Source organism: Scyliorhinus torazame, chromosome 12 (assembly GCF_047496885.1).
Source record: "Scyliorhinus torazame isolate Kashiwa2021f chromosome 12, sScyTor2.1, whole genome shotgun sequence".
In the NCBI taxonomy this organism is placed as follows: domain Eukaryota; kingdom Metazoa; phylum Chordata; class Chondrichthyes; order Carcharhiniformes; family Scyliorhinidae; genus Scyliorhinus; species Scyliorhinus torazame.
Window position 1 is genome coordinate 9,386,304 of NC_092718.1, and position 26,542 is coordinate 9,412,845.

The 26,542-nt window shown below is 52.9% G+C and overlaps 1 protein-coding gene across 1 annotated transcript in view; it reads right to left on the reverse strand.

Annotated features, from left to right (window-relative positions):
• frmd5a (FERM domain containing 5a) overlaps positions 1–26,542 on the reverse strand; it is a 352,980-nt gene that overhangs the window by 27,679 nt on the left and 298,759 nt on the right. Inside the window, 5 exon segments of the mRNA XM_072470394.1 lie at positions 15,517–15,623; positions 16,809–16,877; positions 18,857–18,930; positions 24,523–24,618; positions 25,582–25,645. Of these exon segments, the coding sequence (XP_072326495.1) occupies positions 15,517–15,623; positions 16,809–16,877; positions 18,857–18,930; positions 24,523–24,618; positions 25,582–25,645 (410 nt within the window).

A 26,542-nucleotide genomic window follows, 5' to 3' on the forward strand; every position in this document is an offset into this window, starting at 1 on the left:
GGTGGACTTTAACTCTACTCCCGTAAACGTGACATTGATTTTCCAGGGTTACACATCAGGGGCGAAATTCTCCGACCCCCGCCAGGTCGGAGAATCGCCGGGGGCTGGCGTGAATCCCGCGCCCGCCGGTTGCCGAAGTCTCCGGCACCGGATATTCGGCGGGGGCGGGAATCGCACCGCGCCGGTTGGCGGGCCCCCCCCCCCCGCTCGATTCTCCGGCCCGGATGGGCCGAAGTCCCGCCGCTAAAATGCCTGTCCCACCGGCGTAAATTAAATCACCTACCTTACCGGCGGGACAAGGCGGCGCGGGCGGGATCTGGGATCCTGGGGGGATCGCGGGGCGATCTGGCCCCGGGGGGTGCCCCCACGGCGCCTGGCCCGCGATCGGGGCCCACCGATCCGCAGGCGGGCCTGTGCCGTGGGGGCACTCTTTCCCTTCCGCCTCCGCCATGGTGGAGACCATGGCGGAGGCGGAAGAGAATCCCTCCACTGCGCATGCGCGGGAATGCCGTCAGCGGCCGCTGACGCTCCCGCGCATGCGCCGCCCGGAGATGTCATTTCCGTGCCAGCTGGCGGGGCGGAAATTCGTCCGGCACCGGCCTAGCCCCTCAATGTTGGGGCTCGCCCTCCAACCGCACCTTTGAGGCGGCGCGATGCCCGTCTGATTTGCGCCGTTTTCGGTGCCGGTCGGCGGACACCGCGCCGTTTCCGGAGAATTTCGCCCCAGGTTTGTGCGTGTCTGATCCCTTAATGTGATAGGAGTGTTTTGCTTCTAATCGACTGGAGCTGTAGTGAGTTGGTCGGTGAACATTTTTAAAAATAGATTCCAGTGAGTGACACTGACACGTGCAACACCACCTGATGGGGATCAGTCTCGATTACAGCGGGCGATTGTCTCTTTAGTTCTGAACACTTGTTCGCAGCCTTCTCGGGAAGCCAGGAGAGGTCCTTTCAGCCAACCATTTGGGGACTGTGAGCTTGTAAATACGGTTCCATGCCAATGCTGTGGTGTATTGTGGGCAGATAGTGGCACAATGGAATTGTCACTAGACTGGAATCCAGAGAGCCAGAGAAATGCCCCTTTAGGGAAGGATATTTGTCGTCCTTACCTAGTCTGGCTTCAGACCCAAAGCAAAGTAGTTGACTCTCAACTGCCTTCGAAATTGGCCGAGCAGTGACTCAGCTCAAGGGCAATTAGACAATAAATGCTGACCCAGCCAGCGACACTCACGTCCCATGGATTAAAGTTTTGAAAAACTATTTAAGGGCGATGGGGTGATGCCCAGGGAGTGTCATCCCCAAGGGTAACATTCTCACTTCTGTGCTGGAGGATCATGGGTTTAAGTCCCATTCCTAAGCTCACCACACCAAATCCAGTCTGACACTCCCGGTGAAAGGTCTTCTGCTTCCCAAGCCGTACCTCGGTGTCGAGGATGATTTGCTAAAAATGAGTTCTCAGGTGACTGAGGAGTCCAAAGCACGACCCACAGTCTCTCAGCGATGAAGCAAGATGCTCAGCTCCTTCCTGGATGCTTTTCCTCCACTTCAGGCAGTCTTGGAGTGGCAAGGTAGCACAGCGGTTAGCAATGTTGCTTCACAGCTCCAGGGTCCCAGGTTCGATTCCCGGCTTGGGTCACTGTCTGTGCAGAGTCTGCAAGTTCTCCCCGGTTTCCTCCCACAAGCCCAGAAAGACGTGCTGTTAGGTGAATTGGACATTCTGAATTCTCCCTCTGTGTACCCGAACAGGCGCCGGAGTGTGGCGACTAGGGGCTTTTCACAGTAACTTCATTGCAGTGTTAATGTAAGCCTACTTGTGACACTAATAAAGATTATTATAATTTTTTGCGGGGGCAGTGGGGGTGTTGCCAGTGGGATGATTCAACCGGTTCAACCACCACCAACCCCTCACGGCCAACATCTGGGACAGCACAACTCAGGACCAGTGGTCGGGAGGCCAAACCCACCCAGGCTCAAAGATAGGGTTAAATGTGCTCCGTCAAACTCAGGAGGGCTCCACCAGGGATACTGCTCTCTCCATTGCAAAGACCTCCTCATGGACCTCCATCGCCTCCATAAAAACACCCCGCAACCCTTGCAACTCAGTCCTGACGACCTACACCACAGAGCCGAGACTTTCAGCAAAACCACCATCCTCAGGGGCAGCCATTATTCATCGCCGCGCACAGCACCGTCAGGACAGCGGCCCGCTCAAAGACAACAGCCACTAACGTCCGGGACCCACCCCCACTCCTTCCAGCTGCCACGCACAAATGATGATTCAAACATTCTCCCTGAGGTCCATGGTGCAGAATGCGAACGAGCAATCCTTGGGACATCGTTAGAATCAGGAAAACGCCGTCACTCCCGAGCTCACATCACGTGTCCCCGAAGGCAGTAATAACCTCATCGTCAATGCTTGCCCTTGTTGACAATAGGTTTTGTCAGGGATGGGAAGTGGTTCACATTGTCCACGGCTTAGTCATGGATTTTGATCACAAAATGCTGATGACCTAGAAAAACGCTCTCGCAGGCAGAATTTAAGGATCGTGGGTCTAGCTGAAAGCACTGAAGGGACGAATGCTACGGAATGTGTGGCTAAAATGTTTGTGAAGCTGGTGGGGGAAGCAAACACTGACTGCCCTCCCGAAGTGGATCGATCTCGTTGGTCGGCGGGAGGGAGACCGAAGGCAGGGCCACGTGCAATCCTTGTGAGGCTGCGCCGACACCTCGTCAAGGAGAAGATCCTGAAATGGGCCAAGGAGACCCGTTAATGTTCCTGGGAAGGCCACGGTATCTTCCAGGGCCTGGGAGCTGAGCTGGCCAAGAGAAGGATTAGTTTTAATAAAAGCCCAAGAAGTTCCTAAAAGAACAAAATTCAATTATGCATGTAACACCCGGCTCGTTTGTGAGTAACATACGACGGGAAGGAACATTACTTAAACACGCAGGATGAGTCGGATACATTTAGAAAATATCTGGTTTGGGGGGCACATGATGACTCTGGTCTTCGGGCGGATTTACCTACAAGACTGAAATGTGGTATTGTTCTCAGGGGGGGGGGGGGGTATTGTTGTTATTGCTGTTGCTGTTCGCTTTACACTGTTTATAAATAGTCAGAAAAGGGGCAGCACGGTGACAGTGGTTAGCACTGCTGCCTCACGGCGCCGAGAACACGGGTTCGATCCCAGCCCCGCGTCACTGTCCGTGTGGAGTTTGCACATTCTCCTCGCGTCTGCGTGGGTCTCACCCCCACAACCCAAAAAGGTGATCAGGGTAGGTGGATTGGCCACTTAATTGGAAAACTGAAATGGGCACTTTAAATTTATAAAAATAAATAAATAAATAGTCATAGTACCTTTTAGTGTTGACCTGTTATTATTCACTAATACTGATTATGTGGAGTGAGAGAGTTTTGAAGTGTTTGCTGTGTTTTTTAATTATTCACTCTGTACTGTCTATATGTAATTATAGAGCCTTATGATATTCACCATTATTACTGTTCACTCCGTATTGTCGATCTGTTTTACAACCTTTCGCTGCCTCGTATGAGGTTCAGATTTTAGAGTCTTAAATATGATTGGCGTTTTGTTAGGTAAGCGGGAAGCGAGGGAGGGATTGCAATGACTTGCGAGTTGAACAGTGCGGGTTAATAGCGATGGGGCAGTCACCCAGCGGGCAGAAATGGATAACGGAAGTGAAGTGGGGGAGGGGGCTGTGATTGTCCACGGGGGGAGGGGAGGGGTTAATCTCTGTGGTTCTTCTTTCTTTAGTTTGGGTGGGGGTAATAAACGGGGGTGGTGGGTATTTCTCTGCGAGAGATGGGGTTGGGGAAGGGGGGGTGGGAAGAGTTGGCTTCGAAGGACTTTTGATGGAGTCACTGCGTGGAGGAGGGGGTGGAGGCAAATACCTTGAGGGGACAAGGAAGATGGGCGAGACGGGGGCCAAGAAAAGCTCATTGAGTTCTGGATGTGGCTGATCAGAGGGAGGGAGGGTGTGTGTGTGTGTGGACCCCACCCCGATCAGACTGATCCCGTGGAATGCGAGATTGAATGCACTGATCAAGAGATCTCGAGTGTTTGTCCACTTGAAATGTTTGAAGGCAGACATGGTGTTTATGCAAGAAACTGACCTTAAGATCAAAGACCAAACCTCATTGAGGAAGTGATTGGTGGGACTCGGGGTGGGACTCGGGGTTGGACTCGAACATGAGAGGAACGGCAGTCCTCATTAGTAAAAGGGTGGGCATCTCGGTGAGCAACATGGTGGGAGTAATTTGGAAGGCACACCCATGGTTTTTGTGAATGTTTATGTCCCAATTGGGACGACACTGACTTTGTGAAGAAGCTATTGGCTAAGGTCCTGGAATTGGATACACATTGGTTGATCATGGGTGGAGATTTCAATGCAGTGATTGATCCTGTGCTGACCGGGAATGGTAGGTTGGAAATATTTGCCGATCGTCGGATCAGATCAGGCACCACACATTCTGGATCTGTGCGTGGAGAAGGAGGTATCTCAGCAACTGCAGGTTAGATGTCGGCTTGCTGGCAGAGGAGGGGGTTTGGGCAAAAACTGAAGCAGCTATGGGTCCCTACACTGAGATCAACACAAATGAAGAGGCCTCACCTTCTATACTTTGGGAGGTGTTGACGGCTGTAGTCAGAGGTCAGCTGATCTCGATTAAGGCTCAGATAATATTGAAAGATAATAATAATCTTTATTGTCACAAGTAGGCTTACATTAACACTGCAATGAAGTTACTGTGAAAATCCCCTGGTTGCCACATTTCGGCGCCTGTTCGGGCACACAGAGGGAGAATTCAGAATGTCCAATTCACCTAACAAGCACGTCTTTCGGGACTTGTGGGAGGAAACCGGAGCACCCGGAGGAAGCCCACGCAGACACGGGGAGAACGTGCAGACTCCGCACAGACAGTGACCCAAGCCGGGAATCGAACCTGGGACCCTGGAGCTGTGATGCAACGGTGCTAACCACTGTGCTATTGTGCCACCCACAGATTTACCATGGCAGGGCTGGACTCAACATACAAGGGGTGGAGGTGACAGGGGATAGAGTGGTGTAGAGAGCTTTCTGTGTAAGGGAGATTTGCAGAACTCGAGGAGCTTGTGAAGGAGTATCACCTCTCAGAGGGGAACAGGTTCTGCTACCTTCAGGTCAAAGAGTTTTGGATAAAGATTCGGCCACTTTTCCCCAGTTGTCACTCTGCTCTTTATACCTTGCTCTCCTGGCTGAACTCTTGCTGTTTATAACCCGCTGCTCAAGCTGAAATCTCTTTATAAACCATTCTCCTCACTGAAGTTCTCTCTTCATACCCCACTCTCCTCATTGAAATCTAGCTCTTCATATGCCATTCTCCTTGCTGAAGTCACTGTCACAGCAGCACGGTGGCACAGTGGTCGGCACTGCTGCCTTAAAGTGCCAGGGACCCAGGTTCGATTCCCAGCTGGGTCACTGTCTGTGCGGAGTCTGCACGTCCTCCCCGTGTCTGCGGGAGTTTCCTCCGGGTGCTCCGGTTTCCTCCCACAGTCCAAAGATGTGCAGGTTAAATGGATTGGCCGTGCTAAATTGTCCCTTAGTGTCCAAGGGGATAGAGTGTGGGTGTGCTTTTTATGGGTCGGTGCAGACTCGATGGGCTGAATGGCCTCCTTCTGCACTGTAGGGATTCTATGATTTATATCTACGCTGCTCTCTTCACAGACGTCTCCCTTTTTGTCCCCAGTTCCCCCACTGACATCTTGTTTTTCATACCTCGCAACCCTCGCCGAAGTCTCGTTCCTTACATCCACTCTCCTTGTAAACTCTCGCACTTCATTCCCTGCTCCCCTCGCTGAAAACTCTCTCTTTTTACAGCGCTCCCCTTACTAAAGTCTGTACCCTGCTGAAGTCTCGCTCTTTCTACCCCGCTCCCCGCACTGACGTATCGGACTTTATTCCCTTCTCTTCTTGCTGAAGCCTTGCTCCTTATAACACGCTCTCCTCAATGAGCTTTCTCTCTCTTTACACACCGCACTTAAGTTTTGTTTGTTACAGCCCTGTTCCCCTCACTGAAGCCTCTCTCTTTATAGTGGCTCTCCTCAGACCTCCGGTGGCGACCATGGAGTGAGTGGTCGCACATTTGGTGGCTCCCGCTCGTGGCGGTTTTTTCGGTCCTTTTCCCTGGTTCACGGGTGGAGGTGCGGTGGAAAAAAGGTGCAGGAGAGAGAGTGGAAGAGATTGACCCTCTTGGTGTATGGAGCCAGAATCGGTCGAAAAAGAGGGACTCAGTCGGTTGGAGCTGGTGCAACGCACGTGGTGATGGCGGAGGAGCAGGGAGCCCTGCCGGCTCAGTGGTCAACGGAGCAGCGGGTGAGCTTCTGGAACGAGAAGTTCACCCAGCAACGGAAGGAGAGTCTGGAGGCCCTGGGCCCGGGCGGTAGATTCGATCAGGGCGGTGGTCGACTGCGTTGAGACGAGGCTGGTGGCCCAGGGTCAGGCGATCCAGAAGATGGAGGAGGTGGCGGGGGAACGCGAGAAGCAACTTGTCAGCGGAGATGGTGCTGATGCGCGATCAGCAGAGGCGGCTCCAGAAATAGGTCGAGGACCTAGAGAACCGGCCACGCAGGCAGAATATAAGGATCGTTGGCCTGCCGGAGGGGAGTGAAGGAGCCGAAGCAGGTGGGTACGTGGGGAGGATGCTGGAGAAGCGGCTCGGAGAGGGTGCATTTGCATGGCCTTTGGAGGCGGATCGAGCGCAGAGGGCGCTAATGAGGAAGTCCCAGGGGAACGAGCCGCTCAGGGCGATGGTGGTGCGGCTGCGTCGGTTCCTGGACAATTATAAGGTGGGCCAGGCAGACGAGGCGCTGTACCTGAGAGGGCAGTGAAATCAGAGTGTGCCAGGACCAGGGTGCAGAGTTGGAGAAGAGGAGATCGAGCGTCAACAGGGTCAAAGTGGCCCTCGACAAGAAGGGGGTGAAGTTTGGGCTACTATACCCGGCACATCTGTGGGTGACCTAAGAAGGCCGAGAATTGTACTGTGGGTCGGCAGAGGAGGGGGTAGAATTTGTCAGAGATAATGGACTGGCAGGAGAAGGTGGACTTTGAACTTTGATGGAGATGCTGTGATCTTGTTATGGTTAATTTATGTTTGGGGCCATTTCTTTCTTTTTCCGGCTTCAGGTTTGTTTTGTGTCCCTTGTGAAGGGACGGGTGGGTAATCTCTTTATTTGGGTTTGGGGAGTGGTTGTTTTTGGTTTGTTTGCACTAATGTTCGGGCAGCGGGGAGGGGAGTCAACATGGGGTAGGATGCTAGGCGCCAGGGTCGGGGGCCGCCTGGCTAGCTGGGCGGGCTAGTACACGGAAGCGCAATGGGGGGTAAGAGGCAGGTCAGTGGGGGGATGGGGTAGGGGCAGCTGCTGGGGGGCTCTGGGGGGGTAGGGGAGGGGGGGGGGACGTACTGCTGACAGGGCTAGGGCTTTTAAGGTGGAAGGGGAGGAGGATCGATGACGGTGGGCACCCGAGGGCGGACCTGGGGAGGTGCGGGATACGGGCCGGAGGTTGGCCTATGAGGGACTATGGTTGATCGGCGCGGGATGGGGTGACCCCCGAACATGCTGGTCACGTGGAACGTGCGAGGATTAAATGGACCAGTCAAGAGGGCTTGTGTGTTCGCACACTTAAAGCGATTAAAGGCGGATGTGGCCATGCTACAAGACACTCACCTGAGGGTAGGAGACCGGATTAGGCTGAGGAAGGGATGGGGAGGGCAAGTGTTTCATTCAGGGTTGGATTTTAAAACAAAAGGGATGGGTTACGATTTTGGTCAATAGGCAGGTGGCGCTCGAGGTGGGAAATAGATTGGCGGGCTCTGGGGGAGGTACATTATGGTAAGAAAGGAAATTGGAGGAGTTGTCAGTGGTGTAAGTCAACATTTGTGCCCCGAACTGGGACGATGTGGAATATATGTGGCGGGTACTGGGGAAGATTCAGGATCTGGAATCTCATCACCTGATTATGGGAGGCTTTAATACGGTCCTGGATCCGAGATTGGACCGGTCGAGTTCGAGGTCGGGTGTCAACTACGGCTAAGGAGCTTCGAGGGTTCATGGAGCACATTGGGGGGGGGGGGGGGGTCTCCATGGAGATTTGGGAGGCCGAGGGCGAAAGAATTTCCGTTTTACTCCCAATGTCACAAGGTGTACCCCTGACTATATTTTCTCGTGATGGATAAGACGTTGTTGGCAGAGGTGGTGGATGTTGAATATTCGGCAATAATGGTGTCGGACCATGCTCCGCACAGGGTGGATTTACGAGTGAGCAAGGTGGCGGGGGGGAGCGCCCGCAATGGAGGCTGGATGTGGGACTGTTAGCGGAGGAAGAGGGGTGTGAGCGGGTGAGGAAGGCCATGTTGATATTAATGACACGGGAGAGGTGTCGGCAGGTACGGTCTGGGAGGCACTGAAGGCAGTGGTCAGGGGGGAGTTTATTTCGATTTGGGCACGCAGGGAGAAGGCGGAGTGGTTGGAGACAGAAAGGCTAGTGGAGGAAATCCTGCAGGTGGTCAGGAGATATGCAGAGGCCCAGGAGGCAGGGCTGTTAAAGGAATGGCAGAGGCTGCAAATTGAGTTAGGGCTGTTAACCACGGGTAAGGTGGTAGGGCAGTTACGAAGGGTGAGGAGGCGGTACACGAATATTGGGAGAAAGTGAGCAGGATATTAGCGCACCAGCTGAGGAAGCAGGAAGCGGTGAGAGAAATTGGGAAAGTGAAGGACACAGGAGGGAACACGATCTTGGACCCAGCGGGGGTGAATGGGGTGTTTAGGGAGTCCGAGAGCAAATTGTATAAGTCGGAACCCCCGGCCGGGGAAGAGGGGATGACAAGGTTTCTGGGAGGGCTGGAGTTCCCGAAGGTGGATGAGGAGCTGGTGGAGGGCTTGGGGGCCGCAATTGAGCTTGTAGAAGTGGCAGAGGGTTGGAGGCAATGCAATCGGGCAAGGCCTCAGGACCGGACAGGTACCCGGTGGAATTCTATAAGAGGTTCTTGGGGATTTTGGGACCGTTGCTGGTAAGGGCCTTCAATGAAGCAAAGGAGTTCGGAGTGCTCCCGCTGACGTTGTCACAGGCGTCGATCTCCCTCATCTTAAAACGGGATAAGGATCCGGAAAACTGGGTCTTAAAGGCCAATCTCCCTGTTAAATGTGGATGCCAAACTACTGGCAAAGATCCTTGCCACAAGGATTGAGGACTGCGTCCCAGGGGTAATTGGGGAGAACAAGAAGGGGTTCGTTGAGGGGCGGCACTTGCCGAGCAACATTAGGAAGTTGCTTAATGTAATTATGATGCTTCCAGAGGGGCGCGAGGTTGAGGTGGTGGTGGCCATGGTTGCAGAGAAGGCCTTTCATCGGGTGGAGTGGGAATACGTATGGGAGGTTCTGGGATGGTTTGGGTTTGGGCAGGGATTTGTGGATTGGGTTCGGTCATTTTACCAGGCACAGGTGGCGAGCGTGCAGTCGAATTGGGGGAGATCGGACTACTTCAGGTTGTACGGGGGACGAGGCAGGGATGTCCACTGTTGTTTGCCTTGGCTATAGAGCTGTTGGCATTGGCATTGAGAGGGTCGAGGGTCTGGCAGGGATAGTATGGAGGGGGTGGAACACAGGGTCCCGCTCTACACGGACAATCTGCTTCTGTACATATCGGACCAGCTGGGGGGAATTGGAGGGATTATGGGGATATAATAAGAGGAACTCGGCCGGTTTTCAGGATACAAACTGAATATGGGTAAGAGTGAGGTCTTTGCAATCCAGCCGAGGGGCAGAAGAGGAGATTGGGTGAGATGCCATTCAAGGTGGTGGGAGGGATATTTGGGGATCGAGGTGCTGAGGGAGTGGGAGCAGTCGCGTAAACTGAATCTGGGTCGGTTGGTGGATCAGATGGGGGGCTTTCGGAGGTGGGATGCGCCCCCGTTGTAATTGGCGGGGCGGGTACAGACAGTTAAAATGACGGTCCACCCGAGGTTCTGTTTGTTTTCCAGAGCCTTCCAATTTTCATCCCCCAGGCATCCTTCAAAAAGGTGAATACAGAGATCTCGGGATTTGTTTGGGCGAGTATAACCCCCCGGGTGAAGAAGGTGCTGCTGGAGCGGGTGTGTGTGTGGGGGGGGGGGGGTTGCTGGCTCTCCTGAATTTCATTAATTACTCCTGGGTGCCGAATATTGTGATGGTCAGGAAGTGGGTAGTGGGGGAGGGGTGGGTATGGGAACGGGTGGAGGCGGCACATGTAAGGGCGCAAGTTTGGGGGCACTGTTAACAGCACATCTGCCATTCTCGTTGGCTCGGTACTTCACACCCCGGTAGTGGTGGCAGCCCTAAGGGCTTGGGGATAGTGGAGGCAGCACATGGGGTTAGAGGGGGGGGTCGGCGTGGTCACTGATATCTGATAAACATTGGTTAGCTCCGGGGGGGGGGGGGGGGGGGGCTGGGGTTTCGGAGGTGGCAGCGGGCAGGGTTCGAGAGATTTGGGGATCTGTTTATTGAGGAGGGTTTCGCGAGCTTGGAGGGGCTGGAGGAGGAGCTTGAGTTGCCGGGGGGGGGGGGGGGGGGGGGGGGGGGCGGAATGGGTTCCGGTATCTGCCGGTGAGGGATTCTGAGCAGGGGTAGGTTTACACCATCCCGCACCTACCTCCCCAGGGGCGACAGGATAAGGTGGTGTTGAGAACGGGAGTATGAGAGGGGATGGTCTCAGAGATCTATAAGGATCTGATGGGGTGGGAGGGAGCCCCGATAGGGGAGGTGAAGAGAAAGTGGGAAGAAGAGCTGGGTGGAGAGTTGGAGGCCGGGTTATGAGAGGAGGCCCTGAGGAGAGTTAATGCATCCTTGTGCGCCAGGCTCAGTCTGATACAATTTATGGTGGTCCACAGGGCACACATGACGGTGGCCCGGATGAGCAGGTTCCTTGAGGAGGTGGGGGATAGGTGTGGGTGCTGTGCGGTGGGAGAGTCCTGCCAACCATGTCCATATGTTTTGGGCATGTCCGAGGCGGAGTGGTTTCTGGCAGAGGTTTGCAGACGTCATGTCAGAGATGTTACAAATGAGGGTCGTGCCGAATCCAGAGGTGGCGATCGTTGGTGTGTCGGAAGACCCGGGAGCCCAGGGGGTGAGAGAGGCCGACGTCCTGGCCTTTTCCTCCCTGCTGGCCCGGAGACGGGTCTTACTAGGGTGGAGGGACTCGGAACCCCCGAAGTCAGGGATGTGGGTTAGCAACATGGCGGGGGTAAAGGGAGGCAGGGGGGAGACGAGTAAGGGCAGGTGGTTGGGGAAGGTGGCATGTTTTGTAAGCCATGTTGGATGGGGATTGTGCCCGAGGGGGTTTGCTCTGTTTTTCTTTTTGTTGAAAATTTGATGTGTAAAATTGTTAAAGTTACGAATGCATCAATAAAATATTTTCTAAAAAAAATAAGTTGCTCTCCTTGTTGAATGCTTGCTCTTTATATTCCGCACCCCTTGCTGAAATCTCGTTCTTTATACCCCACTCTTCAAGCTGATACCTCGCTCCGTATTCCCTGCTCTCTTTGCAGACTCTTGCTCTTCATTCCCCACTCTCGTCGCAGAAGGCTCACTTTTTATCCCCGCTCTCCTCGCTGAAGTCTCACTCTTCATTCCCCGCTCTGCTCACTGATGTCTCGCTCTTTATACGCCCCTCTCCTCGCTTAAGTTTTGCTCTTCATACCCGCCCTCCTCACAGAAGTCTCGCTTTTTATTCGCCATCCCCTCCCTGATATCCCCACTTCATACCCGCTCTCCTCTCTGACGTTTCGCCTTTTACTCCCCACTCTCCTCACTGACGCTTTGCCCTTTATTCCCCTCTCTCCTCGATGACGTTTTGCTCGTTATTCCCCTCTCTCCATAACCCGCTCTCCTTGCTGAAGTCCAGCTCTTTATACCCCACTCTTCAAGCTGAAATCTGACTCTTTATTCTCTGCTCTCTTCGCAGGAAACTCAAATTTAATCTCCCACTCGCCTCGCTGAAGTCTCGCTTTTCACTGCCGCTCTCCTCACTGAAGTCTCACTCTTCACAGCCGCTCTCCTCACTGAAGTCTCACTCTTCACAGCCGCTCTCCTCACTGAAGTCTCACTCTTCACAGCCGTTCTCCTCACTGAAATCTTGCTCTTCACTGTCCCTCTCCTCACTGAAGTCTCGCTCTTCACTACCGTTCTCCTCACTGAAATCTCACTCTTTTCTGTCCCTCTCCTCACTGAAGTCTCACTCTTCACTGCCGCTCTCCTCACTGAAGCCTCTCTCTCTTCACTGCCGCTCTCCTCACTGACATCTCCCTCTTCACTGCGGCTCTCCTCACTGAAGTCTTGCTCTTCACTGCCGCTCTCATCACTGAAGCCTCTCTCTCTTCACTGCCGCTCTCCTCACTGACGTCTCCCTCTTCACTGAAGTCTTGCTCTTCACTGCTGCTCTCATCACTGAAGTCTCTCTCTCTTCACTGCCGCTCTCCTCACTGACGTCTCCCTCTTCACTGCCCCTCTCCTCACTGAAGTCTTGCTCTTCACTGCCGCTCTCCTCACTGAAATCTCGCTCTTCACTGCCGCTCTCCTCACTGACGTCTCCCTCTTCACTGCCGCTCTCCTCACTGAAATCTCGCTCTTCACTGCCGCTCTTTTCACTGAAGTCTCGCTCTTCACTATCCCTCTTTTCACTGAAGACTCGCTCTTCACTGCCGGTCTGCTCACTGATGTCTCGCTCTTTATACACCCCTCTCCTCGCTTAAGTTTCGCTCTTCATACCCGCCCTCCTCACAGAAGTCTCGCTTTTTATTCGCTATCCCCTCCCTGATATCCCCACTTCATACCCGCTCTCCTCTCTGACGTTTCGCCTTTTATTCCCCACTCTCCTCACTGACGCTTTGCCCTTTATTCCCCTCTCTCCTCGATGACGTTTTGCTCGTTATTCCCCTCTCTCCATAACCCGCTCTCCTTGCTGAAGTCCAGCTCTTTATACCCCACTCTTCAAGCTGAAATCTGACTCTTTATTCTCTGCTCTCTTCGCAGGAAACTCAAATTTAATCTCCCGCTCGCCTCGCTGAAGTCTCGCTTTTCACTGCCGCTCTCCTCACTGAAGTCTCACTCTTCACTGCTGCTCTCCTCACTAAAGTCTCCCTCTTCACTGTCCCTCTCCTCACAGAAATCTCGCTCTTCACAGCCGTTCTCCTCACTGAAATCTTGCTCTTCACTGTCCCTCTTCTCACTGAAATCACGCTCTTCACTGTCCCTCTCCTCACTGAAGTCTCGCTCTTCACTGCCGTTCTCCTCACTGAAATCTCACTCTTTTCTGTCCCTCTCCTCACTGAAGTCTCACTCTTCACTGCCGCTCTCCTCACTGACATCTCCCTCTTCACTGCGGCTCTCCTCACTGAAGTCTCGCTCTTCACTGCCGCTCTCATCACTGAAGCCTCTCTCTCTTCACTGCCACTCTCCTCACTGACGTCTCCCTCTTCACTGCCCCTCTCCTCACTGAAGTCTCGCTCTTCACTGCCGCTCTTTTCACTGAAATCTCACTCTTCACTGCCGCTCTTCACTGCCCCTCTCCTCACTGAAATCTCGCTCTTCAATGTTGCTCTCCTCACTGAAGTCTCTCTCTTCACTGCTGCTCTCCTCACTGAAATCTCGCTCTTCACTGCCGCTCTCCTCACTGAAATCTCGTTCTTCACTGCTGCTCTCCTCACTGAAATCTCACTCTTCAGTCGCTCTCCTCACTGAAATCTCGCTCTTCACTGTCGCTCTCCTCACTGAAATCTCGCTCTTCACAGTCCCTTGCCTCACTGAAGTCTCTCTCTTCACTGCCGCTCTCCGCACTAAAGTCTCGCTCTTTATACACCCCTCTTCACGCCTTGCTTTTTATTCTCCATTCCCCTCCCTGACATCCCTCGCTTCATACCCCGCTCGTCTCGCTGACATTTTGCTTGTTATTCCCCGCTCTCTTCACTGAAGACCAGCTCTTCATAGCCCACTCTTCAAGCTGAAATCTGGATCTTTACTCCCTGCTCTCCTCACCAAAGTCTCTCTCTTTATTCCCTGCTCCCCTCACTGAAGTCTCGCTCTTTATACCCCACTCTCCTTGCTGAGGTCCCGCTCTTTATTTCTCGTTCTCCTCGCTAAAATTTTGCTCTTTACTGCTACGCTCCTTACTGAAGTTTTGCTCTTTATCCCCCCTCTTTGTACTGAAGAGGACCTCTTTATCCCCCCCCCCCTCCTCACTGAAGTCTCCTTCTTTAAATCCACTCTCCTCACTGAAATCTCGCTCTTCACTGCCGCTCTCCTCACTGGAGTCTCACATCCCGTATTGATTTTTTAAAAAAATCTGTTGGTGTTGAGTTTCTCTGAGTTATATCAACATGATCTAATATGCTCATCTTGAAAAATCAATTATTTTATCATTGCCAGGTGGCACAGAATCCTACCATCACTGAAAAGAGAGACAGGCTGTCAAAGCTTTTCATCTTACACTCATCAGGACAAACACAAGAATGCCAAAGTTCAAATAACCACAACAATTTCCACTACAGGAGAATATGGTCCTGATTGGATGACAAGTCAACTCTGGTTGGCCAAGGTGTTGCCATGGACAAAACAACGGGGAACTATAGGCTCTCCAAACTCCTGAGTAATTCTGAGAAATTGCAAGGCTTGATCATATTCCTTTTGTTTGCAGAGAATGGGTCTGTGTGTATGAATGTGTGTCACTTGTGGAAAGTGAAAATGAGCCACAATTACTTTAAATTAAGTTCAGATGAATTCAAAATTCAGCCAATTGATCGACACAGGGAACGTGTGATCTGTACTTAGCACTCAATTGAAACAGCTGATTGGCTGTTATCTGAACATATTTTCAGCTTACATTAGTTCAAATCTGACACTTTGAGACCCCATTTTTCTCAATAATTGAATGCAATTGATTACACTGCCTGATGACCCCCGATGAGCGATTTCATTCCTAGATTTATGCAAATGGATGGAGCGGAATTTAAGTAGGGTCCCAGTAAAATCCGGTGCAAAGCAGCACGGTAGCACAGTGGTTAGTACAGTTGCTTCACAGCTCCAGGGTCCCAGGTTCGATTCCCGGCTTGGGTCACTGTATGTGCGGAATCTGCACGTTCTCCTTGTGTCTGCACGGGTTTCCTCCGGGTGCTCCGGTTTCCTCCCACAGTCCAAAGACATGCAGGTCAGGTGGATTGGCCATGATAAATTGCCTTTTGTGTCCGAAAAGGTTAGGTGGGGTTACTGGGTTACAGGGATAGAGTGGAGGCGTGGGCTTAAGTAGGGTGCTCTTTCCAAGAGCCGGCGCAGACACGATGGGCCGAATGGCCTCCTTCTGCACTGTAAATTCCATGAAGTTCTGATACACTTTCCCAATTGTGCCTCCGCAGTGGAAACACACAGTCCGGACCTCTGTGCCAATCTTGTTGATCCAGGGCTTTGTCCCTCATTCTAACCTGGTCCAAACAGACCTTACCTTCCATGATGGAGATATGCACTGCTCTCCTGCGAGTCCTTGGCACACTGCTCAATCTCGACCCATGAGAGATGGAAGGGCAACTGCGACTGGGGACCAGACCCGACCTGTGGAGGGGGAGACACAAGCTCATGTTGAAGGAGTTTTATTACAACTGGTTCATGAATGTCAATTGGCAGAACTGCATGGTGTGTTTGAATGTTCATACCCCAACACTCGTATAATAGTCGTTATTGGTTAATCATGGTTAGTGCTGCCCAAGAGTGGTTACTTCAGGGTAGGGGCTTTCATTGGGGGGGGGTTAATGAAACCCCTGTAAAGTTAATGGTGGATAACTGGAGCATAACAATAGATACTACAGAAATGGCAGCCACTGTGGGTTAATACAATTATAGTAGGTTAATGGTTGTTACTTGGGCTAATGGTAGTTGGGCTAACGGTAGTGACTATGAGTTATTGATAGCTTCTATGAACCAATTACTTCACCCTAACAACGGTTAATATGACAGGTGGTGAAAGAGTTTGAAGTTGACGATGAGTGAAGCAGTTCCTAATATCTGAGCTTTAACTGACATGGGGGAGATGTGCAGAGGGTAAATAGTGAACAGCAACCAGGAAATTAAAGAGATCTCAAAGCAGAAGAGCACAGAGGAGGGAATGGGTAAAAGGATATCGCAGAATGAAGCAACAGACAGGGGACCCAGAGGGATCAGAGAATAAGGACAGGAAATGAAATGAAATGAAAATCGCTTATTGTCACAAGTAGGCTTCAAATGAAGTTACTGTGAAAAGCCCCTCGTCGCCACATTCCGGCGCCTGTTCGGGGAGGCCGGCACGGGAATTGAACCGTGCTGCTGGCCTGCCTGAGTCTGCTTTCAAAGCCAGCGATTTAGCCCTGTGCTAAACCAGCCCCTGGACGTGATCGTATCACCCAGAAGAGCACACAGGCCATACCATAGCAATGCAAACATATCAAAGAGAGCATGGACTGTATTAAAGACAGAATAGAGGATGTAATAATAATCGCTTATTGTCACAAGTAGGCTTCAATGAAGTTCCTGTGAAAAGCCCCTAGTCGCCACATTCTGGCGCCTGTTCGGGGAGGCTGGTACGGGAATTGACCCCGCACTGCTGGCCTTGTTCTGCATTACAAGCCAGCTGTTTAGCCCACTGTGTAGAGGGTGAATGGAAATGGTGATGAAACAGGCAGCTTTCTCCCTGGAGTTTCTTGTTCAGACTGCACGCAGGTTTCTCAAATGGTTCTTTAACGTGGAGTCACTCAACATTCTTACCTGTGGATTTCTGGGGGGCTCCTTTTAATCTTTGCACTCGACTCGATCACTTCCTTTGCGACTTTTCCACTGAAAGCAGAAACAATGGAGCCACAAAGACAGTCAGTGGATGAGAACAATTAGACACTAATTCCTTCTATCTTTGACCTGTTACATTGCGAAACGTAGCGATACAGCCACTCATCATCCCCTGGAATTATCCTCGGGCGCAGAATGAAGAGGCACATCCTGTATATTTGCAGATGGAGATCTGTGCAGGACTAATCAACCATATCACAATAATTGCCTTCAATTACCTCTATGCTTAACTAAACAGCTTCCAACAGCCATTTGTAACTAATGCCAGTTAAATGTCATTGCGAAAGATGCAATGAGATTCTTCCAGTTGCAAAGCAATTAGGAGATGTCATTTTATTTTATGGCTGAATTGCCAATTGCACGTTCTCAATTTCCACCCAGCCCTCCATCCTTAACTTCTATCCCTGAAAGTTGCCACCCAGGTTGAGAGGGTTGTTAAGAAGGCGTACGGTGTGTTAGCTTTTATTGGTAGAGGGATTGAGTTTCGGAGCCATGAGGTCATGTTGCAGCTGTACAAAACTCTGGTGCGGCCGCATTTGGAGTATTGCATGCAATTCTGGTCGCCGCATTATAGGAAGGATGTGGAAGCATTGGAAAGGGACTTGAGGCTGTTTTCGTTCGCGAGAAGAAGGTTAAGAGATGACTTAATTGAGGCATACAAGATGATCAGAGGCTTAGATAGGGTGGACAGTGAGAGCCGTTTTCCTCGGATGGTGATGTCTAGCACGAAGGGACATAACTTTAAATTGAGGGGAGATAGATATAGAACTGGGGCGAAATTCTCTGGAAACGGCGCGATGTCCGCCGACTGGCGCCCAAAACGGCGCAAATCAGTCGGGCATCGCGCCGCCCCAAAGGTGCGGAATGCTCCGCATCTCTGGGGGCCGAGCCCCAGCCTTAAGGGGCTAGGCCCGCGCCGGACGAATTTCCGCCCCGCCAGCTGGCGGAAAAGGCCTTTGGTGCCCCGCCAGCTGGCGCGGAAATTACATCTCCGGGTGGCGCATGCGCGGGAGTGTCAGCGGCCGCTGACGGCATTCTCGTGCATGCGCAGTGGAGGAAGTCTCTTCCGCCTCCGCCATGGTGGAGAACGTGGCGAAGGCGGCAGGAAAAGAGTGCCCCCACGGCACAGGCCCGCCCGCGGATCGGTGGGCCCCGGTCGCGGGCCAGGCCACCGTGGGGTCACCCCCCGGGGCCAGATCGCCCCGCGCCCCCCCCCAGGACCCCGGAACCCGCTCACGCCGCCTTGTCCCGCCGGTAAGGTAGGTGGTTTAATCTACGGCGGCGGGGCAGGCATTTTAGCGGCGGGACTTCGGCCCATACGGGCCGGAGAATCGCGGGGGGGGGGCCGCCAACCAGCGCGGCTCGATTCCCGCCCCCGCCGAATATCCGGTGGTGGAGAATTCGGCAACCGGCGGGGGCGGGATTCACGCCAGCCCCCGGCGATTCTCCGACCCGGCGGGGGGTCGGAGAATCTCACCCCAGATGTCAGAGGTAGATTCTTTACTCAGAGAGTAGTAAGGGTGTGGAATGCCCTGCCTGCAACAGTAGTGGACTCGCCAACATTAAGGGCATTTAAATGGTCATTGGATAGACATATGGACGATAAGGGAATAGTGTAGATGGGCTTTAGAGTGGTTTCACAGGTCGGCGCAACATCGAGGCCGAAGGGCCTGTACTGCGCTGTAATGTTCTATGTTCTTTACAGAGGCTCATAGACAACATCAAAGCCTGTGAGGAGGTTAGTGTCTTAACTCCCTGCAACAGTGACCATCAGCCTGCGCTCCAAACTAGTCAACCAACTGGCCGAATGGGAATGTCTGCTGGTCATTCTGGTCCAAATATTGATCATTTAAAACCCAAATTATTGTGTTCTTTTCTCTGCAGAGATTGTTCGATCTGGCCTTCCTTCCATTCTTGTGCCTAAATGAAGTGTTAGTTTTCAGTAGCCTCTACTTACTCTGACTATTTACCTGTATCGAAACCGACTTCCTTTGAAGAACAGATTGCTGCTCGAAACCGTCCGAACTTGACTGGATTTTCAAATCTGGGTCAAGGGCAGAAAAGAGCATAAAATGTTTAAATCCACTGCAGCCATGCCAAATCCTCAACCCCCCCCCCCCCCCCCCCCCCCCCCCCCCCCCCTCCTTGAGAGCACCAACTCCCACCATCCCCCGTCCACAATTGGCTCTATCACTCAAACACATCCTGTAAAATAGCCTCATTAATGTGGTAGGAAGCTCCTAAACTGCTCCACAGGAGGGTTGTAAAGGAAAATGTGGCACTGAGACACACGCAGAGAAATATTAGGACAGGAGTTGGTCAAAGAGGTAGGTTTTCAGAAGCATCTTAAAGGATGAGAGAGAGATGAGGAGAGCTATGGGGAGGGAGTTCCATAGAATCATAGAATTTACAGAGCAGAAAGACGCCATTCGGCCCATCGAGTCTGCACCGGCCCTTGGAAAGAGCACCCTACTTAAGCCCACACCTCCACCCTATCCCTGTAACCCAGTAACCCCACCTAACCTTTTTTGACACTAAGGGCAATTTAGCGCGGCCAATCCACCTAACCTGCACATCTTTGGACTTGTGGGAGGAAACCGGAGCACCCGGAGGAAACCCACGCAGACACGGGGAGAACGTGCAGACTCCGCACAGACAGTGACCCAGGGGGGAATGGAACCTGGGACCCTGGCGCTGTGAAGCAACTGTGCTGACCACTGTGCCCCCTGGGGTCCAGGCCAAGGCTGCCAATGATGGAGGGATTAATGTCAGGGATGCTTGAGAGGCCAGAACTGGAGGAGAGGAGGGAACGTGGAGAGTTATAGGACTGGAGGAGATTACAGAAAAAGGGAGGGGGAAACGCCAGGGAGGAATCTGGAAACAAGGGTTGAGGCATTGCTGGGTCAGGAGTCAATGTAAGTCAGGGAACACAGGAGTGATGAAGGAACATGACTTGGTACGAGCTTGGACATGGGCAGAGAGTTACAGATGAGCTCAAGGTTACAGAGGGTGTAGGTGACTGATTGGGCTATTATTGGAACAGTCAAGTTTGAAGCTAACAAAGGAATGGATGTGGGTTTCAACAGCAGATACCGGGCATTGGTGGGACCACATCTCAAATACTCTATGCAGTTTTGGTCTCCTTATATAAGGAAGGATGTAAATACTTTGGAGATAGTTCAGAGGAGGTTCACTAGAATGAGCGGGTTGTCTTATGAGGAAAGGTTGGACAGATTGGGCCTGTTCCCACTGGAGTTTAGAAGAGTGAGGTGTCATGTGATTGAAGCCTATAAGGTCCTGAATGGTCTCGACAAGGTGGACGTGGAAAGGATGTTTCCTCTTGTAGGTGTCATGTGAGAGTACCTTTAAGAAATGGGTGTTTAAGAAATGTACCTTTAAGAAATGGAGCTGCTTATGTTACTGGAGTGATGTCAGAGTGTGGGTGGAGCTGAGCTCTACTTCTGCTTTTTAGTTTCAATTTGATAAAAGCTTGGGTGTGTGTATTTTTTTCAGTGAGCTGCATCTGAAGTTTAAACAAAGAGCTGTACTGTTGATCTCTGCCATCCAAAGACTATCTATGGATTATTTGGTGAACCCAGAACTGTAAAAGGTCTCAGTATTGAATGTAAACCTAATGTGCTCCTGTCTGAAGGTTCATTAAGTCTTTTGGATGTTAAAAGGACAGCTTACAGGGTTACTTAGAGTTGTCGTCTTTGGGGATGTGTTTGAATTAATGGTTGCTTAGATGTTCACTGTTTGTTTTAAAAAAGGTTAACTTGCGTTCATAGAATAAACATTGTTTTGTTTTAAAATATACTTGTCCATTTCTGAAGTATCACACCTGTAGAGTGGGCCGTGTGCTCCCCATACCACAATCTATTAAAAGTTATGGGTCAGGTGAACTGCATGATACACTTTACGGTTCTCTAAACCCTGGCCCATAACATAGGTTAATCCAGAACCAGGGGGATGGTCCTTTAGGGCAGAGATGAGAAGAATTCCTTTCTCTCTGAGGTTTGTGCGAATTTAGAACTCTCCCCCTCAGAAGAAGGCAGAGGCGGGGTCACTGAATAGTTTTAAGGTGGAGGTAGATAGATTCTTGTTCGACAAACGGAAACAAATGTTATCGCGCTAGATGGAAATGGGGAACTTTAAACGCAAACAGAACAGCCATGGCCATATTGAATGCGGAGCAGACTCGAGGGGCTGAATGGCCTACTTCTGCTCCTATTTCACATGTTCACATGCTCGTATGAGTTGAGGTGGGGCACGGGGGGGTGATGTTACAGAGATGGAAGCAGGCAGTATTGCTGATGAGGGCACTAAGGAGCTGGCAGGTCAGCTCAGGGTTAACTAAGACCCCAAAGCTTGAACATTTCGTAAACCCATGATAGCAATGTTAATGCACACACAGAACAGTATCTATTTTATATAACTTACTGCATTCATGGCAGGGGTACGCTGCCTGAAGGCAGGTAATTGTCTCCTGATGCTTCACCCTGAGCCGTATATCTTGGCAGTTTTAGACCGTGATGGTTGTCTTTGATGTCCGCTCTTGGGGGCAGGAGGGCGAGGGGGCAGGAGGGCAAAGGGGCAGGAGGGCGAGGGGGCAGAAGGGCAAAGAGGCAGGAGGGCGAGGGGGCAGGAGGGCAAGGGGGCAGGAGGGCGAGGGGGCAGGAGGGCGAGGGGGCAGGAGGGCGAGGGGGCAGGAGGGCGAGGGGGCAGGAGGGCAAAGAGGCAGGAGGGCGAAGAGGCAGGAGGGCAAAGAGGCAGGAGGGTGAGGGGGCAGGAGGGCAAGGGGGCAGGAGGGCAAGGAGGCAGGAGGGCAAAGGGGCAGGAGGGCAAAGGGGCAGGAGGGCAAAGAGGCAGGAGGGCGAGGGGGCAGGAGGGCAAGGAGGCAGGAGGGCAAGGGGGCAGGAGGGCAAGGGGCAGGAGGGTGAGGGGGCAGGAGGGCGAGGGGGCAGGAGGGCGAGGGGGCAGGAGGGCGAGGGGGCAGGAGGGCGAGGGGGCAGGAGGGCGAGGGGCAGGAGGGCGAGGGGGCAGGAGGGCGAGGGGGCAGGAGAGCAAAGAGGCAGGAGGGTGAGGGGGCAGGAGGGCGAGGGGGCAGGAGGGCAAGGGGGCAGGATGGAGGGGGCAGGAGGGCGAGGGGGCAGGAGGGCAAAGGGGCAGGAGGGCGAGGGGGCAGAAGGGCAAAGAGGCAGGAGGGCGAGGGGGCAGGAGGGCAAGGGGGCAGGAGGGCGAGGGGGCAGGAGGGGGCAGGAGGGCGAGGGGGCAGGAGGGCAAAGAGGCAGGAGTGCGAGGGGGCAGGAGGGCAAAGAGGCAGGAGGGCGAAGGGGCAGGAGGGCAAAGAGGCAGGAGGGTGAGGGGGCAGGAGGGCAAGGGGGCAGGAGGGCAAGGAGGCAGGAGGGCAAAGGGGCAGGAGGGCAAAGGGGCAGGAGGGCAAAGAGGCGGGAGGGCGAGGGGGCAGGAGGGCAAGGAGGCAGGAGGGCAAGGGGGCAGGAGGGCAAGGGGGCAGGAGGGCAAGGGGGCAGGAGGGCAAGGGGCAGGAGGGTGAGGGGGCAGGAGGGCGAGGGGGCAGGAGGGCGAGGGGGCAGGAGGGCGAGGGGGCAGGAGGGCGAGGGGGCAGGAGAACAAAGAGGCAGGAGGGTGAGGGGGCAGGAGGGCGAGGGGGCAGGAGGGCAAGGGGGCAGGATGGAGGGGGCAGGAGGGCGAGGGGGCAGGAGGGCGAGGGGGCAGGAGGGCGAGGGGGCAGGAGGGCGAGGGGGCAGGAGGGCGAGGGGGCAGGAGGGCGAGGGGGCAGGAGGGCGAGGGGGCAGGAGGGCGAGGGGGCAGGAGGGCAAAGAGGCAGGAGTGCAAAGAGGCAGGAGGGCGAGGGGGCAGGAGGGCGAGGGGGCAGGAGGGCGAGGGGGCAGGAGGGCGAGGGGGCAGGAGAGCAAAGAGTCAGGAGGGCGAGGGGGCAGGAGGGCGAGGGGGCAGGAGGGCGAGGGGGCAGGAGGGCGAGGGGGCAGGATGGAGGGGGCAGGAGGGCGAGGGGGCAGGAGGGCGAGGGGGCAGGAGGGCGAGGGGGCAGGAGGGCGAGGGGGCAGGAGGGCGAGGGGGCAGGAGGGCGAGGGGGCAGGAGGGCGAGGGGGCAGGAGGGCGAGGGGGCAGGAGGGCGAGGGGGCAGGAGGGCAAAGAGGCAGGAGTGCAAAGAGGCAGGAGGGCGAGGGGGCAGGAGGGCGAGGGGGCAGGAGGGTGAGGGGGCAGGAGGGCGAGGGGGCAGGAGGGCAAAGAGGCAGGAGTGCAAAGAGGCAGGAGGGCGAGGGGGCAGGAGGGCGAGGGGGCAGGGGGTGAGGGGGCAGGAGGGCGAGGGGGCAGGAGGGCGAGGGGGCAGGAGGGCGAGGGGGCAGAAGGGAGAGGGGGCAGGAGGGTGAGGGGGCAGGAGGGCGAGGGGGGCGAGTGGGCAGGCAGAGGTATCAGCCAGAATTGAACGCATGCTGTTGTGTTATTATGAACATCGCTCTCGCCAACTGAGCTAACCACCCACCCTAATGATCACTAAAGAAGAAATATTCTAGTCATTTTCCATGGTGACATTAGAGGAACATTCTTTTTGAAAACATTTATGATATGGAGGGATCCGGGTTATTTTCCTTCTTTAACACGTCCACATCGCCCGTCCGCAATAGATTCAAATGTCAGCTGCAGCTTTAGTGACTGGTTCTCTCACCTCTGACCCAGAAGGCTCCACTCCAGAGACAGGAACACAAATCCCAGACTGACCCCCTCAGCGCAGTAGCGAGGGAGTGCCAGACTGTCTGTGTTCCTGCCTCCGACTGAGCCCACAGTCAATGTCCTGACTGCACTCCAAACACACATTTCAAAGCAAAACACCCAAGGTGGCAAATTGTTAAACATAAAGAAAAATTCAATCTGTGGCCTGGTAATTATTCCTCCTGTGGTGATGGGCATCAATGTAAATGCATGTAGCTAGCTAGACACCAGAGGGAGCACCGGAGACATCGCACACACACTCAACCAATAGATCAGTTAGATAGGACACGACCAATGGACATTCACGATACACAAGGAGGTGACACGACCACAGGGGGGCATTACACCAACCCATATATAAAGGACACCACACACATGATCTGCCTCTTTCCAGTGGAGACAGTCAGTGAGTAGAGACACAGGGTTGATTCAATATTAGACCCACCACGTGGATTGCAGCAACTGGTTAGTCAGTCTGGGTAGCTATAGGAGGATTAGCAGTAGTGTCGAACCCAAGTAATAGAAGTGTAAATAGTTTAATAAACGTGTTGAAGTTATCTCCACGTCTGAACCTTCCTTTGTCAAGTGCACCACAAGGAAGCCGCTTATGTTACACCTACAACATGACAAATTACCTCCCTACACCACGTCGCTGGTCAATTCAGCAACCACCTCACCCACGCAGAGTGGTTGCAATGTGAATGTCACAGCTACAGGGAGTGGGTGAGGTGAATACCATAGATGTATTTAAGGGGAAGCTGGCTAAACGCATGAGGGAGACAGGAATAGGGGGGAATGAAGTCAGGAGGGAGGAGCACCAGAGTGGACCAGTTGGATTGAACGGTCAGTTTCCGTGCTGTAATTAACCTGTAATAAACGGCACTCACTTGTAAAAAGCTTGGTTTTCCACCCCACACTTCCACAGATGTTTGCAAGCCTCGGGTGTTGGTGCAAAGTAGGTCAAAATAATCTTTGATTCCTGATAACGGAATAGCACAAAAGAAAAATCACTGGTTAAAAGACCCCAAGAAAAGAATTCTGATCTCACCCACCCCAGCCTGAATAATTTCACACAGCGCAGGAATGCTCGGAAAGGAGGTCCTGATGTCTGAGAGAGGAAGCGAGGTTATCACATGAGGGACAAAGGAATAGAAGGACGTGCTGACTGGCTGAAATGAAGCACGGCGGAGGAGGCTCACCTGGAGCATAAACAGCAGCATCGACCAGTTGGGCCGAATGGCCTGATTCTCTGCTGTACATACCATGCAATCTGGACCCTTTATCATTGCTGGGTCAAAATCCTGGAACTCCCTCCCTAAGAGCACTGTGGGTGTACCTACCCCGCATGGACTGCAGCGGTTCAAGAAGGCGGCTCACCCACCACCTTTTCGAGGGCAATTGGGCATTGGGTAATAAATGCTGCCCTGGCCAGTGACACCCACATCCCAAGAATGATAATGTTTGAAATACTAAATATAATTCTGGTTGGTCCATTGAGTCAGATATTGAATATCGTAGAATCATAGAATTTATGGTGCAGAAGGAGGCCATTCGGCCCATCGAGTCATCACCAGCCCTTGGAAAGAGCACGCCTCCCCCTAGCCCCGTAACCCAGTAACCCCACCTAACCTTTTTGGACACTAATGGGCAATTTAACATGGCCAATCCACCCAAACCTATCTTTGGACTGTGGGAGGAAACCGGAGCACCCGGAGAAAACCCACGCAGACACGGGGAGAACGTGCAGACTCCGCACAGACAGTGACCCAAGCCGGGAATTGAACCTGGGATCCTGGAGCTGTGAGGCAGCAGTGCTAACCACTGTGCTACCGTGCCGCCCGTTATAAAACCTACTGATCTCATAAGGTGAATGCCTAAATATTTTGGCAGTGATTAGCTGATGAACTATATTAACATTTGAAATCGATTTTTAAACATTTACCTCTTTCTGAATTGCATATAAATTAAATGTTTTCCCTTCAAACTTCATCTTGCTGACATCAGTCCTGAAAGGAATGTGATAATGGCGTGTTAATTGGAGCATTTTGGACTTCACTCTATCTGCAAATAGATTTTAATTCACATCAGTGATGTTCACAAAGATTCACAACTTTTTGGAGAAGGATCTTTTGACTTCACTTCTGAAGCAGTCAACGTGAAGTCTAAATTATTGTTGGATTTGTTTATTGTCACGTGTACCGAGGTACAGTGAAAAGTATTTTCTTGCGAGCAGCTCAAACAGATCACTTAATACATGAATCATAGAACCATAGCATTTGCAGTGCAGAAGGAGGCCATTCGGCCCATCGTGTCTGCACCAGCCCTTGGTAAGAGCACCCTCTTTAAGCCCCACGCCTCCACCCTGTCCCCGTAACCCAGTAACCTCATCTAAGGGGCTGGTTTAGCACACTGGGTTAAATCGCTGGCTTTTAAAGCAGACCAAGGCAGGCCAGCAGCACGGTACAATTCCCGTACCAGCCTCCCCGAACAGGTGCCGGAATGTGGCGACTAGGGGCTTTTCACAGTAACTTCATTTGAAGCCTACTTGTGACAATAAGCGATTTTAATTTTTCATTTTTCATAACCACTTTGGACACTAAGGGCAATTTAGCGCGGCCAATCCACCTAACCTGCACATCTTTGGACTGTGGGAGGAAACCGGAGCACCCGGAGGAAACCCACGCACACACGGGGAGAACGTGCAGACTCCGCACAGACAGTGACCCAGCCGGGAATCGAACCTGGAACCCTGGAGCTGTGAAGCAACTGTGCTATCCACTGTGCTACCGTGCTGCCCAAATGAATATAAAATAAAAAGAAAATACTTAATAGGGCAACACAATGTCCACAATGTAAATACATAGACACCAGCCTCGGGTGAAGCATACAGGAGGAGTGCCGTA